Genomic DNA, 15870 nt, shown 5'->3' with positions numbered 1-15870 from the left:
TTGAACCGCCAGCTCTCTGGTTAGCAGGCAAGTGTCTTAGCCACTATGCTACCAGAGCTCCCACATACATACATACAATATAAAAAATAGTGTGAATAAAATGAAAAGCTAAAACAACTTGGAAGGGGGAGATACTGAAAAAGGGCATTGTGAAGGCCACACAATAGGGAAGAGAAGGGGCTCTGTCTGACTGAAGGATTGCGAGGGTTTCATGAGATGGCTTTATAAAGGTTTTTGTTTCATTTTGGTTTTAGTACCTACTGATGGCCACATTTCTTTTCTGTCCAAATGCTGCCAATTTGAGTGGTGACTATCCATATCTTGTGTGTTTCTACCCTGGAGGTGTAAAAGCTGCTCAAGTTGATTAGATGAGCTGACACATGTCAGGGAAGGGGTTCACATTTACATGCATTTCATCGATTGGATTTAACCAGGAAGTTTTCAGAATCAGAGTAAAGTAGTGCCTTTAATGAGATTTGGTATAGGTTTTTGATATACTAGGCTTTTAAAAATTGAATGGAATAGAATCATTATGGAATCATGTTAGGACTAGACTTAAGTCAGTTGACTACTCTCTTGGGCAAAGATTTGATTTTCTAATAAGTAGAATATGACAGAAGAGAAAAATAAACCTATTTGCAAGAAGCAACTTAGTTTAGGAAAAAAGGGGCAGGGACTTTGAATCCAGAGTCCAGACTGATACATGAAGACAGGCAAATTGCTCTACAGCTCTGTGACTCAATGTCCAGACCCATACATTGCGATGACAATCCTACACAACTGGTCTGAATTAGCTGCTGTCAAGTGATGAAGCACATTGAAGAACCTCTGGCTGTAGGAAAAGCCTGAGTAAACAAAGCTTGTGCAGTTGCTCTAGAGACATAAAGATAAACTGCGAAGGAAATAAGGAATTGTGTGTGGAAAACAACATGTACACATATGAACACATGACCTAACCAATTAAGTGACTAGTTATCAAGCACGTATTTAATTTTAGTCATTGTTGATGCATTGAGGGAAAGGGCAGATATAAAAGGAAAATTCTTTACTTTCTGGTCTCTCTTCTCAGACAGAAACACAAACTCATAACCCGATGCAACATTTAGACCTGAAGTATGCACAAAGACTCTCTCGAGATGGAGTATACTCAAATTTACCAATTTGTCCCCTCAGGGGCCAAGGAGGACAGGAGAGAAAAATGAATGTGGATCACCACACTGTTCAAATATGAGCTGCTGTGATTTTTTTTTTTTTTTAATTCAGATTTGTATTAGATGAAGCAAGTGTGTGATAAATTAGAATGAAGTAAGGGCTTGTTTTAGTGCTATGCAATCTAAGGAGTGATTTCACCGTGGGGGAGTGATTAACTTGTTTAATCTTTACCTTTTGTGCTATTTTCTTAATAATTGTTTTCCTACCTTTTGGTGCCATATCTAGGAAATGACTCTGAAGATTGTTGAGTTGTTCAATGGTCAGGGTTCCATTTGCTTCCTTTTCTACGGGTGGAGGACGTACCGGTGGTGGAGAATCTGGAAAGACTTTTATGTTGCCGTTAATGAAGAAGTCTTCTTGGTTTAAATAAAGTTCATACTGAATTTTCGTAGATGTTTCAATGTGATAGCGGGCTACCTCAGTTAATTTTTCAATACTAAAAGGGAAAATAGTTATTTCCATTAAAGATACCTATGAGATGAGCAGTGTTTGCTTAGAAGACATATACACAAAGTGAACACATTATAAAGTTAAGTTAGACAATTCTATGTGCATGTTTAAAATTTTCAGCTTCTCCTCAAATACATTTTGGGAAAAAGCAGTATATAAATAAATCTGTTCAGATTAAAAATGAAATACATGCTGATTACTAGTCACTCAATTTTATGTAAAGCAGAACAAAAAGAGAATATATTAAATATTGTTTAATTATTATTGTAACATATTTTATGATTTGTGCAAGATTATGTCAGGGATATATTTTATTCTAAGTATGAGCTAGAATAAAATGAGATGACAGAATAACCAGTAAAATAAGACTGTCAGACTATACATTTTCTTGGAATTGGGATAAATTAAACAGTGAATCAAATTTGATAATGTATTTTACAAGAGTGGATTTTCTCTGACTTGATGTGAAAACTTTGATGTTGTCTAAGACACAGTTATCAGAATGGGCTCTGGCTCACTGAAATTGCTTTGCTTCATGAAGTGTAAGAGATCCTAGCTAGATCATATGGCTAGAGGCACCAAGAGTCAGGACCCACAACTGTGAGGAGGGCATAAACCTGGCAGTGTTTCCTTCTGTTGTACATGGGGTCTCTATGAGTAGGAACCAAATGGGCAGCACCTAACAATAAGTGTCGGATGCTGAGTTCTCATTCTAGGACATTCTATAGCCACTGGTTCTTGTTTAAGGCACTTAAACTCTGAATTTTCTTGTTTGTACAGTGGAGCCAGCCACTGTACAACCTTAGGGTTGCTAATGTGAAATCACATAGAACATGGATTTAAACTGTGTTAGAGATTATAGTTAAGGCCCTAATTAGTGAAACAACATTTTAAAGGCCATGAATAAGTATAAATAAATATTTTGAATAAACATGAATATGAATTTTACTTATTCTACATGAATAAGTAAAAACTCACTGTTTTAGAGTCTTGTTCATATCTTATAATGAAAGCTAGACTGTCACAGGAAAATGCATATTTAATACGTTTTTATATAATTCAGGAACATCAGGTTATTCATATACTGAAAGGAGAAAATAGTACTAGCTGCTTTCTTTCCAAAGTCACCCTTGAATTCAACTCCAGCATGCTGTCTTTGTGAATGATCATGTAGCATATGTTATCTAATTAGTTTATGCTTGAAGGTGTGTGTATGCTCAAGGTGGCAGGAGGGAAGATCATTGAGTAGCTACTGACTTAAGAATGTGATGGGGGCGGGACTGCAAAAGGGGACAGAAACACAACCATAATCAGAATTTTAAAACAGGTGCACGCCACCTAGTGGACGTTACCAAGGCTAATCGGCTCAAGATTGGGAGGGAAAAGAATGCCAGGAAAGGGAAGAACAGGATTTGAAATTCAAAGAAATCTGATAACTTTCTTTTCTTCTTCTTCTTTTTTTGTATCTCCAAAAAGTTTTTATAACAAGAACAGAATGTTTAGCCAAAAAAAAATCCTGTTGTTGTTATGTGCCATCAAGTCGGTCCGACTCATAGCGACCCCTCCTTGGGTTTCTGAGGCAGTATCACTACGGAAGTAGGATTGCCCAACCCTCCTTCCGAGGACTGGCTGGTGGGTTTGAACTGCCAGCCTTCTAGTTAGCAGTCAAGTGCTTTAGGCACTATGCTACCAGAGCTCCTAGAAAAAAAAAAAAAAAAAAAATCCTAGGTTTTAATTTCTTGTGGCCACAGTACACAGCCTCTGCAGATTCCAAGGGCTGAGATATATATAGTATCAGTCAGTACATCTGATTTAAAAAAAAAAAAAAAAATTCACACTTGATAGCCACGTGGATGGCAGCCACCAATCCCTGGAAGAAGGTCCACTTTCATCTTTTTCAAGCAGGCAGAGAACAGAGCTAAATATCACTGCTCTGGGATGACAAAGCAATACATCTAGTAGTGAAATTTGTATATATTCATATTTTTATTATAGAGTCAACAGTTTTAAGCAATGACCCAGATGACTGTACAGCAGAACTTTAATTATGAGGCAAGCATGGGAGAAAACAAGCAGTAAGAACTGTTTTTTAGAGGGCAATTGTTATTTCTGAGAATACTTGACACTAGAGTCCTATGTACATTGTTGTTGTTGTGTGCCATCGAGTCGGACCCAACTCATAGCGACCCCTCCTTGGGTTTCCCGAGGCAGTATCACTACGGAGGTAGATTGCCCCATCTTCCTTCCGAGGAATGGCTGCTGGGTTTGATCTGCCAGCCTTCTGGTTCTAAATTTTCAGTAACTGCAGCAAACTGGCATCTATCACAGAATCTAGAAACCTCTGCAATAGCCTGGTTAGATGAAGCTGATGAAGCCCAAAATCATTAAGCATGTTGCTAATTTGTGGATAGTGTGGGACCAAAATCAGCACCGGGACTCTCAGTTGAGGACTACTTCCACTCTTCTGAGCTGCCTCTTTATGTCCTTTAGGGGAGATCACAGAGAAAGAACTCACTGCCCCTCACTAGTGATGATAATCTGGACAGCCTTTGGAACACAGTGGAAAAGTAGAATTGGGTATTACCCTCACAGGGGAATCAACTTAAGGAGGCAAACATTCTAAGAAATAGCTTGTTTATCTTCCATCAATTAGCCCTAACAATAAGTCTAACGGGCGTCCTGGTGGCATAACACTTAAGCCCTCGGCTGCTAACCAAAGGTTTTGGTTCCAACCCACCAGCTTATCTGTGGGAGAAAGATGTGGCAGTCTGCTTCTGTCAAGATTACAGCCTTGGCAACCCTATTGGACAGTTCTATTCTGTCCTGCAGGATTGCTCTGAGTTGAAATTGATTTAACAGCAATGGTTAAAAGTAAGTCTTGGGTTAGAAAGATATGAAATATTATTGTCTGAAAAATTTAAAAAAGTTACCTAGAATCTTAGAGTGGTTAAAGCATTTGGCTATTAACCAAAAGGTCAGGGTTTGAACCCACCAGCTGCTCTGCGGGAGAAAAATGAGGCAGTCTGCTTCTGTAAAGACTGACACCCTTGGAACGCTTGGGGCAGTTCTACTCTGCCCTAAAGGGTTTTATAAGTCAGAATCAACTCAGTGGCAGTGCGTTTGGTTTCTTTCTTTTCTTTTTTTTCTTTTAAACCAAGGTTCTCATTGTGCAGTATGAAAACCAAACTCATCAGTAAAACGTAAAACTGGATATTGAAATAGAACCTTTTGATGAATGATTTATTGTTTGAAGATTCAATACAAATGTGATAATAAACCCTCACTGCAAGTGTTCATATATGTGATTTCCTTAAAGATCAAAATTTATATTTGTAAATGTAATTTATATTTGTAACTTTGCATGTATAAATACCCAAGTGACAATATTCCTATTCAGAAATTAACAAGGCATATTTTAAAAAAGCCATGCAGTACTTTACCTGGCCATTTCGCTCAGGTACCTCTCACCAAGCCACTTTTCCATGAGTTTATATACGTCTACCACCTTTGTTACCAGATCTTCAAGAAAAGCCAAAGTTTTTGCCTTTATCAGTTCAAGTCGAAACTGTGTGCTTATCTCTGTTTAGAAAGATAAACAGGGGTTTTAAAACGTATTATCTGTACATTCATTTCCTGATTAATTGAATTCTATTTTAAATTAATCTAACTTCAATATGTGAAGCTGTAGGTGCACATTTACTATACCAGAATAGACAACTAATGTTGTTGTTGTTGTTAGGTGTCTTCGAGTCACTTACGGACCATAGCAACCTGATGGACAACAGAATGGAACACTGCCTGCTCCTGTGCTGTCCTCACAGTCATTGCTGTCCAAGTAACCTGTTGCAGCCACTGGGCTGATGCATCTTGTTAAAGGTCTTCCTCTTTTTCACTGACCTGCTACTTACCAAGCACGATGTCCTCCTCCAGGGACTGGTCCCTCCTGATAATGTGCCCAAAATATCTAAGATGAAGTCTTGCCATCCTCTCTTCTAAGGAACATTCTGGACATACTTGTTCATTCTCTGGCAGTCCATAATACATTCAGTATTCTTTACCAATACCATCATTCAAAGCCATCAATTCTACTTTGGTCTTCCTTATTCATTGCTCAGCTTTTACATGCGTACAAGGCTACTGAAAATACCATGCCTTGGGTCAGGAGCACATTAATCTTCAAAGTGGCCCTTTGCTTTTCAACCTTTTCAAAAGGTCTCTTGCTAGAGATTTGCCCAATGCAATACATCATTTGCTTTCTTCACTGCTGGCTTCCATGGGCATTGATTGTTTATGCAAATAAAATTAACTCCTTGACACCTTGAATCTTTTCTACATTTAGCATGATGTTGCTTATTGATCCAGTTGTGTGAATATATATATTCTTTAGGTTGAGGTATAATCTATACTGAAGACTGTAGTCTTTGATTTTCATCAATAAGTACTTCAAATTTTGAGCAAGCAAGGTTGTGTCATCTACATATCACAGGTTGTTAATGAATCTTCCTTCAATCCTAATGCTGCATTCTTCCTCATATAGTCCAGTGCCTCAGATTATTTGCTCAGCATACAGTTTAAATAAGTATGGTGAAAGGATACAGTCTTGATACACACCTTTCCTGACATTAACCCACATTCAAATGATGGTCTCTTGGTTTTGTTCAGGTTCTGCACAAGCATGATTAAATGTTCTAGAATTCCAATTCTTCATAATGTCATCCATAATTTGTTATGATCCACACAGTTGAATGCCTTTGTATAGTTAATAAGGTAAACATCTTTCTGGTATTCTTTGCTTTCAGCCAAGATCCATCTGACTTCAGCAATGATAACCACTCATTCCATAACCTCTTTTGAATCCAACTTGAATTTGATAAAGTAATTCTTTATCCGTATCATTCTAGACCAAATCATAATGTGTGGTAGAGTCATTTAAGAGATTATTTAACCAAAATTATACTTGAGCTTTACATTTATTGCACTTTATAGCAATATATTCTTTGATAAACTTGGAAAGGGAAAAGACACATAGATAATCTTGAATTTCAGTAAGGATGATGAAGACAAAGTCTCTTTTTTTTATCTCACTATTTTGAATACTTTGCTTTGTGTAATGCCATTGTATTTCTCAGCACTGATAAAAGCAAAAAACAAACTCACTGCCATCAAGTTGATTCAACTTATAGTGCCCCTCCTTGGGTTTCCGAGGCAGTATCTCTGCAGAAGTAGATTGCCCCATCTTCCTTCTGAGAAGTGGCTGGTGCTAATGTAAAACCTATGTGTCCCAGGGCCTGATGATATTTCTGGTATATAATAAAGGCCATGGATTTTACTTCCAAAATATCTTTCTGATTTCTTTTCTTTGCTTTTTTCCTTTGCTACTTGGATAGGTTAGGCATTGATTATCTCTCAACCAAACTATTGCCACAGCCTCATTCCTGCTTTTTCTAACTGGCATAGTGCCTAAGGCATTTGACTGCTAACCAGAGGGCTGGCAGTTCAAATCCACCAGTCACTCCTTGGAAGGAAGACTGAGTGATCTACTTCCGTAGTGCTACCGTCTTGGAAAACCAAGGAGGGATCACTATGAGTTGAGTCTGACTTGATGACAGTGAGTTTTAGTTTTTGTCTCCCCACCTCAAACCCACTACATAGTCATTTGCTTCATTTATTGATATGATCATGTCATGAAGATTTCTCCTCACAATTCTTCACTAGCTTTCCATAAGAGAAATTGCCATAAAAGAATTATAGGCCCTATATGACCACATCTCCCGATTCCCTCCTGCCCCTGCCTCACGCTCTGGAGCTACGCACAGGTAAGAAACGTGCTCCTTACCCCTCTCTCTGTCTTGGCCGTTCTTAGTCCTATTTGTCCTCTGGGCAAACTTTCCCATAGGCTTCCAGTTCAGCTCAAACACTAGTTCCTCTGCGAAGTCTTTCTTGATCACTGCCCCTGTGCTCCTTTTGTCCCATGTGCCTAGCTCCAGCTTCAAAACACATTATAAGTGATTGCTTGCATTTCTCTTCATTTAGGTTGATTTTTGTTTGTCAGTTCATTTTACATTTGTACATATATATATATATATGTGTCTCTGGCAGTTACTACAGTTCTGGTGCATAGTGGAAATTCAATGAACATTTATTATATAAATGAATAAATTTTGCCACACTAAGGATCATGAGTGAATTGAAACATGAAGTATACTGAAAACCACTGAAATCAGATGCAGGGAAGGGTCATGGGAGAAGCATTTATCCTGACTTTCCTGATTCCACAGGTCTCCCTGACTTCAGTTTGCACTGTTGGAATTATGGAAGTGAGATAGGGGGAGTGTGGCAGGAGAGAAGCAAGGGAAAGGAAGCATCCATAATAACTACTGGTCACTAAGTAAGTAAAGGTGTCCCAGGCTACTTAATGATGCTTTGTATGGTCACCTAGTATACTGACCATGGTTCCCTCCCAGTTACGATATTTTTCCTTATCTTTTCAAACTTCATTTTGAATTGCATTGCAATTACAATTGGAATATGGTACATAGGAGAATATGTCTAGTAAAGTCATAGCTATCTACACAGAAGAAGGCCCTTGAACATGCTAGATGCCCCATTGTCTCTTCTATGACTTCTACTTCTAAGAACCTACTTTTGAAACCTGTTATACTTTAGTCAGAATTGATTTTCCTAATGAAAGGGCTAAATTATTATAATGTTAAACCACTTATTTTAGGTAGCCCCAAGTCCTCTTTTTTTTTTTTTTTTTACCTGCAAAATCACACCAATTCCTAGCATTTTCTCTCTGTTTCTACTTTTGGTGATTTTAATTAATGATGTTTCTCTCCTACATCCTTTCCAAATTCTCTTAGTGTCTTTTTGAGATCCTGGCAGACAAAATTACGACTTGATCAGGGACTGCCAATATATCTGATTCATATATCCGTCGAATCTGTGGTTGGTCCTCATATAGTCAGATGGAAACAACAGACTAAATGTTCTATTTTTCTGTTTGCTTTGTGGTCTGTAGGCACAATCTGAGAAAACTGGTGAGCTAGTTCTGGGCTGTTAGCCTCCTGGGCTATTTTCTACTGCAAAGTATCATCTTAATTATTTTCAATCACTACCTTCAAATTGCAGGGCAGCAAGATGCTCTTCCTTTATTTTGAGTTTCAGTTCATTTTTCCTTTCCATTTCAGCCATTTCCTCTGGGGATATGAATACAGGAGAGGCTTCTGCTATAGGTGGTGATTTGCCTGAAATGACAATGAAACATGCTTAGTAAATGACCAGCACTCAAGTGCTCACACACATGGTACTTGGACAAAAGGAATAGGGTATTTATAGACCCATCAGTCTCTGTGGTTGTTATGTGCCATCGAGTCGGATCTGACTCATAGCTACCCCTCCTTGGGTTTCCCAGGTGGTATCACTACAGAAGTAGATTGCCCAACCTTCCTTCTCAGGAGTGGCTGGTGGGTGTGAACCACTGGTCTTCTGGCTAGCACTCAAGTGCCTTAGGCACTATGCTACCAGAGCACCAGTCTCTAGGGACTTGGAAACTAGAAACCCTGGTGGCCGCAGTGAATGGTGGACTATTGATAGTCCCACCTCAAGATTCTTTCATGATATCTGGACTAGATGCCTACAGAAATACCTCATATGTGTGGCATCACAGGCAAATGATGTGTGCAGTAAGTGCAGAGATGGTTACAGAGTTTGAAGACAGAAGTTAGCAAAACCCAACATAGCACAGATGCCGTTAGCCATCAGGAGAAGATGGCTTGTATTAGCAAAGTGCTTCCCAGGCCAGGCCTCCATCAGGAAAAGGCCAGAGAACAATCTCAGAAAGATATGGCTGAAATATAATTGATGTTCATGAACCTAAGACCCACTTAAAGATGTTTAATTAGTGCTTAAGTATAAGCACTTTAGTGATCACATAAGAAAATTAGAAAGTAAGACTGTCAGTATTTGTCTGAGGATTTATGCTGGGATATGGTAGCATGATTCTAGTTGTGAGCCCTGGTTTATACAAATTCTACTCAGTCCAAAAAATTTTTCCTGAGTATCTGACTTCAAATCATTAGTAATCTCTGAAGACATAAATATAAACAAAGAAACTCTGATAAGATATATTAGTTGCAATAATAAATATAAGTAAGTGTTACAGATGAAAGAGTTTAATGTTTTTGGATTTCTGTTTTATCATCTGTGAAATTAAAGGATTGAATATGACCAGTCATTCTATTAAAGTAAACTGGCATATTTCCTTCCAATGCTGCTTATTTATCTTATTGCGACTGAGATTATGTGGCAAGCTCTTTATTGTTATTCTATTCTTCCCTTTGCCTCAAGTGCCTTCATACCCTCTTGTCCTTTCTCCTCTTCCCAGAGCTTTGTCTTGTTAATTCCTACCCTCATTGCTTTGCTGTTTCTTTATACTCTATCTCAGATGGAAGGAAGTGCCTTTGCTCCCAAGGTACCTGTATCTCCCCATCAAAGAACAATGACTGGTCAAATGATTATCACTGCTGCTAGATGAGGGACCATACACTTTGTTCATTTATTTATTTATGTTTATTTTCTTTTGTTTTTAATCATGAAGGAGTCTCTGGGTTATACAAATGGTTAATGATCCTAAGTGAAAGGTTGGAAGTTCAAGTTCACCCATGGGCACCTTGGAAAAAAGACCCATTTGAAACCCCAATTCTACTCTGACACACGTGAGATCACTATGAATTAGAGTCTACTCCATGGCAACTGGGAGCTCTGGTAGCGTAGTGCCTAAGGTACTTGACTGCTAACCAGAAGGCTGGCGGTTCAAACCCACCAGCCACTCCTCAGAGGGAAGATGGGGCAATCTACTTCCGTAGTGATACTGCCTCGGAAACCCAGGGAGGGGTCGCTATGAGTCGGGTCTGACTCAAAGGCACATAACAACAACAACAACCATGGCAACTGGTGATAATGATGACTGTGTCCTTAGTACCCATCACAGTGCATTCCACACAGCAGATTCCTAATGAACATATGCACAATCGATTAATGGAGGTCCTTTCTTCTGTTCCTCTCTTGCCTCAGGTCATTTCAAAAATGTAAAAATGGAAACACTTAGAAGGAGGAGAATGCTTGCATCAGAACTGCCCTAAGGTTACTTGGGGTCTCTCCCAATCTGAGTTTTCTTTCTCTTTCTCTTCCATCATGCCTTTAGGCAGAGATTTAGGTGGACCACCTCCCATAGAAGGAAGCACTTGGATTAAAGTGCCCTGAATAGAGCATACATATGATTAGCTTTTAAATTTCTCCGGCTTACTACAGCAGGTTGTTGTTGTTGTTGTTATGTGCCGTCGAGTCGGCCCCGACTCATAGCGACCCCTCCTTGGGTTTCCGAGGCAGTATCACTACGGAAGTAGGATTGCCCAACCTTCCTTCCGAGGAGTGGCTGGTGGATTTGAACCGCCAGCCGTCTGGTTAGCAGGCAAGTGGCAGGTCCTTTAAACACAATGTTCTATTTATATAGTCTCATTTCAGAGTTCCTTTAACATGTTCAAAACTGTCTTTGAGATTTAGTCTGACTGAATAAACTTGGATATTTGGATAAACAAGTTGGGTGGGACTCGTATGCAGTATCATTTGCCGACTAACATCACAGGGTCATAGACACCTGCGTCCCTCATTTAAACCAGTTTGAACTGGCTCAGTCATGGCTGATTCAGTGAAATTTTGACAGACTTGAATTTGTAAAATGTGAAGGTATCAGAATGATAACTGGAATGAGAAAAATACAGGTTGAAGCCCTGGAATGGGATATTGAGAAGAGGCATAGTGAGACCTTTCAGAGCCTGATGTGGGAGACTGGATTGTTTTCAGGACTGTGAAGAGTGGCACACATTCAAAGTGTGTCAAAAAAGGTCAGCCACCTTCTTTGAGCAAGGTGCCATTGTTTCTGACTCTACCAGTCAAGAGATTTTGTTGCTATGCAATATGCACACTGCCCTTATTTTCTAAGAGGGAGGTTAAGTTTCTAGCAGGGTGTTGATCTACAATTTTTCCATTCTGGTTGTTGTCCTAGTGTACCCAGATTTCATAAAATCAGGTCCATGCCAACTTTACCTCATCAGCATGACTGAACGGGGAAGAACTGGTTTGAAGCTGTGCTGTAAATCTAATGAACAGTACTCTAGTGACTTAGAGACCCCTGTTCCTAATTATATGCTTTTTTCCTACCAAGAAGGGGTGGAAGCACCCAAAGTTGTAGATAAATCATAAATACCTTTAGCTTTTTTGTCTGTTTTTTGTTTCTTGGGTTCCTTTTTGGCTTTTTTATTTACACCTGTCTGCATAGATTTTTCTCTCATGTCTACTTGCTGGTTGTCTTTTTCTTCTTCCATGACCATCTGATGAATTTCAGCAGCCACCTGGTTGTGTAACAACAATATATCAATTAATGCAGTGTTTATGAAACATGATAACCATGTAGATTTAGTCACCACCAGATCACATTGAAGCCTCATTGCACTGTACACAATCATGCCTACATACTCAGTCTCTAACAGAATCCACACTGTGTTTTTTTACTGGAATGGAAATCTGGCTCTGTCCCAAAATCAGCTTCTCCACAGCCTCTGTGCGGGGGCTGCTCTCTCTCTTCAGCCCTGCTTGCAATACACTCTTGAATTTTCTCACGGCACCCTTGTTTTTCTGTCAGTCCATCATGGCTCCATATTTATGCACACATTCCTCTTTTTGAAGCTCAGACCCTATAGACTTGCCCACTATTCTTCCAAGTTCATATTGCTTGGCCTGCAATCCTGGGCATTTCCTCATGTCAATGTTCTTCAACCCTTTTTTAATTACTATGGCCTATGGAATTTAGACATTTTTCCCTACTTGCTCCACCTCCTATGAAATTTTAATATCGTAGATACTCTTCACTTATGAACTATCTCATTATCTGACATTGTGCATTTAGGACAATTGTAAAAAAATGTACAGTACCACTACTTTGCACATTAATGACATATGTCTGACAATAATGAATGCAAAGGTGTGATGTGGGAATAATGCTGACTGTGACAGTTAAGGTTATGTGTCCACTTGATTCTCTTAGGCAGTTATATACCGATGTAATTTGGCAGTTATATAATGAAGACATTTGGCAGTTATGTAATGATGACATTTAGCAGTTAAGTAATGATGTAGTCATCCTCTAGTTTGTGATCTGATGTTGTCATCCTCCATTTTCACATAACAGGACTTGCTCGTAATGACCTGATCTTTGGGACCTAACTATGTCAATAAGTGAAGAGTGGGGGTATATCTGTTTATATACTGTATGATATCTGAGCTTCATATGTAAAAAGAGTAAGATATTTTTGCTCTCTTGCTCCATCAGAACTGGTTGTTGACATATAATATGTATTAATTGATGAGTTGATATGCAAACAGTTAACCCATTTGGTTAAAATCTCATGACTGATGAGGAAATAGGGGTTTATGGGGACTTATTTATGTAGTGGTGTGCTTACTGTATTGAAGCTTGATATTATTTCTGGGAGAATGGGGTGAGAGGATTGGAGGAGAAAGAGGAAGATTGATGGGAATGAACAGAAAGATGAAAAAGACACAATATCTACTTTTAAGGAGCTTGCTGTCCTGCAAGTGAGAGACACCAGTCAATCCTTCCTTCTCCAAATTTGTGCTACATTTGATGTCACTTGGCTCAGACTGTCCCCAACTGCTCTATGAATGTTAAGTCTTGCCCTAACATCCAAATGAGCTGTAACCCTCTCCAGAGCCTAACCAGTCTTACTTCTTTGTATTCTCCGTAGCTTTTAGAACCAATGCTATGCCCATGGGTGATGACCAGTAAATGCTTATTAATTAATGGAATTTAGTTTTAAATAATCACATTCCACTAAAGGCACACACACCTGCTTCAATCTCAGTAGAACCTTGGAGGGACACAGAAAGGCTTCAGAGAGTAAAGCAGTTTTTAACCAGGTGCTTTACTGATGCAAATGGATTTCATGCTATCTACTGTACTTGCAAATTCTTGGTAAAGCTGAAAGCAAACTTGTTAGCATTCTCCCCTAAAATTACAAGCAATTCAGTTTTTAATCTGTTCTTGCTAAGCACAAGTTAGTCATCTCCTTTAAAACGGGAGTTTTCTATTTTGTAAACAACTTGTGATGATGATGATGATGATAATTATCATCATCATTTTTCTGGGCCACTTGTCTCAAAGACCTCTGGGTCTCTATCAAAAATTAACATAATTCACAATACATCCAGCAATCTAGCTTGTAAGGCTGGAGAGAACTTTAGAAATAATGCCTTGTGGGTGCTAAATATGGCTTTATTCTTCCAAATTACTCCATACCTGCTGATTAGAAGAGAGTTTTAGCAAAAATTAAAATGGAAGGCTAAATGGATAGCTCTTGGTAAAGCTTCTGTGTAGGAGAAAACCTGGGTTAAAGTGCTCTCATTTAAATGGCACTCATCTCAGGTGGCACTGTTTTCCCTGCAATAATTTATGAAATCACACCTGCCTTATTTGGAATTCAAAATTCCTTGAAGGTCCTGTGACATTATAGTCATAAAAGTCTATTCGAAATATACAAAAACAGAGTAATTATTCATGATATCAAGTAATTGTTAAATAATCCTTCCTCTTATGTTTGCTATGTGATTTTTAAAACTCTGTAAGGAAAATTACATAATTTTAAATAGATTTCTTAACATAATTATTAAATTTACAATTTCTAAAACATTTTTGTATGGCTTATTTCGTTGGATCCTTTCACCATTCAAGAAAGGAAAGATAGAATGTCTCCTATGTTAACAGTGATACAGAAATGAAGACTTGGACAGCTTAAATGATTTGTCTGAACTCCCACAGACTAATTAAGAGGTGTTATCAGTGCTCCAAATGCTGTGTGACATTTTTTCTAATAATGTAATATTTTAAAATGTCATTTTCCCCAGGTAACTTTAATGGCATTCATGAAACTTATAGATTATTTTTGTGGCTTAATTTGTAATAAGGATAACAATTCATATATTTTCTAGAGCTCTCACATTTGGTTTTCCACTCTCTGGCTCTTGGTAGACACACAAAAACATCCCCAAAACTGACCAGGAAGCAAATCTCAGAAAATATCTATGGCTTCATATCAGAGAGGGTACATTTTCTGGCTATAATGTAATTAAGCTAGAAATCCATAACTAAGAGAAAAACACACATAATTATAAAAATAAAAAATGTGCTTCTAAAGTTGCTTTCAATGAGATAACCAAAATAACACTATACCTAAACTTTTGAGATACAGCAAAATCAACTCAGAGGAGACCTTATCCTTAAAAATGAACATATTAGAAAAGAAGAAAGACTGAAAAATAATGAGCTATCATCCATGTCATAACACTAGAGAAATAATGGCAAAATGTACCTAAAGAAGAAAGAAGGAAGGAAAAAAATCAATTCATAGAAAATCCCCACAGGAAAGTCAATCAGTAAAATTGAAAGTTCTTTGAATAAACTTCTGGCAAAGCTGATAAAAGAGAAGGAATAGCATAAATAATCAAAATCAGGATTGGAAAGGGAGACACAGAATAGATACTACAGATATTAATAGGAGCTCTGGTAGTGTAGCATCTAAGGCATTTGACTGTTAACCAGAAGGCTGGCGGTTCAAACCCACCAGCCAATCCTTGGAAAGAAGATTGGGCAATCTACTTCCATAGAGATACCTCCTCAGCAATGCAAGGAAGGGTGTCTATGAGTCAGGTCTGACTCAATGGCACATAACAACAGATATTAATACAAACAGATGATAGCATAAACAACTTCATTCTAGTAAATTTGAAATTGTAGAAATGGGAAAAAATCCCAGGAGAAATAAAATTTACCATAACCAACACAAGTTTCTTTCAAGAAGAAATGGAAAACACAAACTATCCTATATCTAATAAAGAAAAGGAATCCTTGGGGATGGGGGATTGAGAAAACTTCCTACAGAATTATAGGCCTAGATGACTTCAACAAGAAATAATTTCAGTCTTCACAAAATCTTCCAAAATGTAGAAAGAAAGAAAACATACCCCAACTTGATTTATGAGGCTAATATTACCTTGATGCTAACAACAGACAAGTATAACATAAGCAGGAAAATGAGAAAATTCTCTCACTCATGAACAAAGATTTAAAGAACC

General features: G+C 38.2%; 1 protein-coding gene across 1 annotated transcript in view; it reads right to left on the bottom strand.

Moving 5' to 3' along the window:
• The window catches only part of SPEF2 (sperm flagellar 2), a 369265-nt gene that overhangs the window by 65794 nt on the left and 287601 nt on the right, over window positions 1–15870 (bottom strand). Inside the window, exons 22-25 of the mRNA XM_042782582.1 lie at window positions 11930–12074; window positions 8781–8909; window positions 5103–5241; window positions 1419–1648 (exon numbers count right to left, since the gene is read on the bottom strand). Of these exons, the coding sequence (XP_042638516.1) occupies window positions 1419–1648; window positions 5103–5241; window positions 8781–8909; window positions 11930–12074 (643 nt within the window). The remainder of the gene's footprint in view (window positions 1–1418; window positions 1649–5102; window positions 5242–8780; window positions 8910–11929; window positions 12075–15870) is intronic.

The sequence above is a fragment of the Orycteropus afer genome, unplaced genomic scaffold (assembly GCF_000298275.1).
Source record: "Orycteropus afer afer isolate SDZICR_OR568_19922 unplaced genomic scaffold, OryAfe1.0 scaffold00378, whole genome shotgun sequence".
NCBI lineage: Eukaryota > Metazoa > Chordata > Mammalia > Tubulidentata > Orycteropodidae > Orycteropus > Orycteropus afer.
The sequence above is the reverse complement of the archived record's forward strand: the minus strand, read 5'-3'. Positions and strand labels throughout refer to the sequence as shown.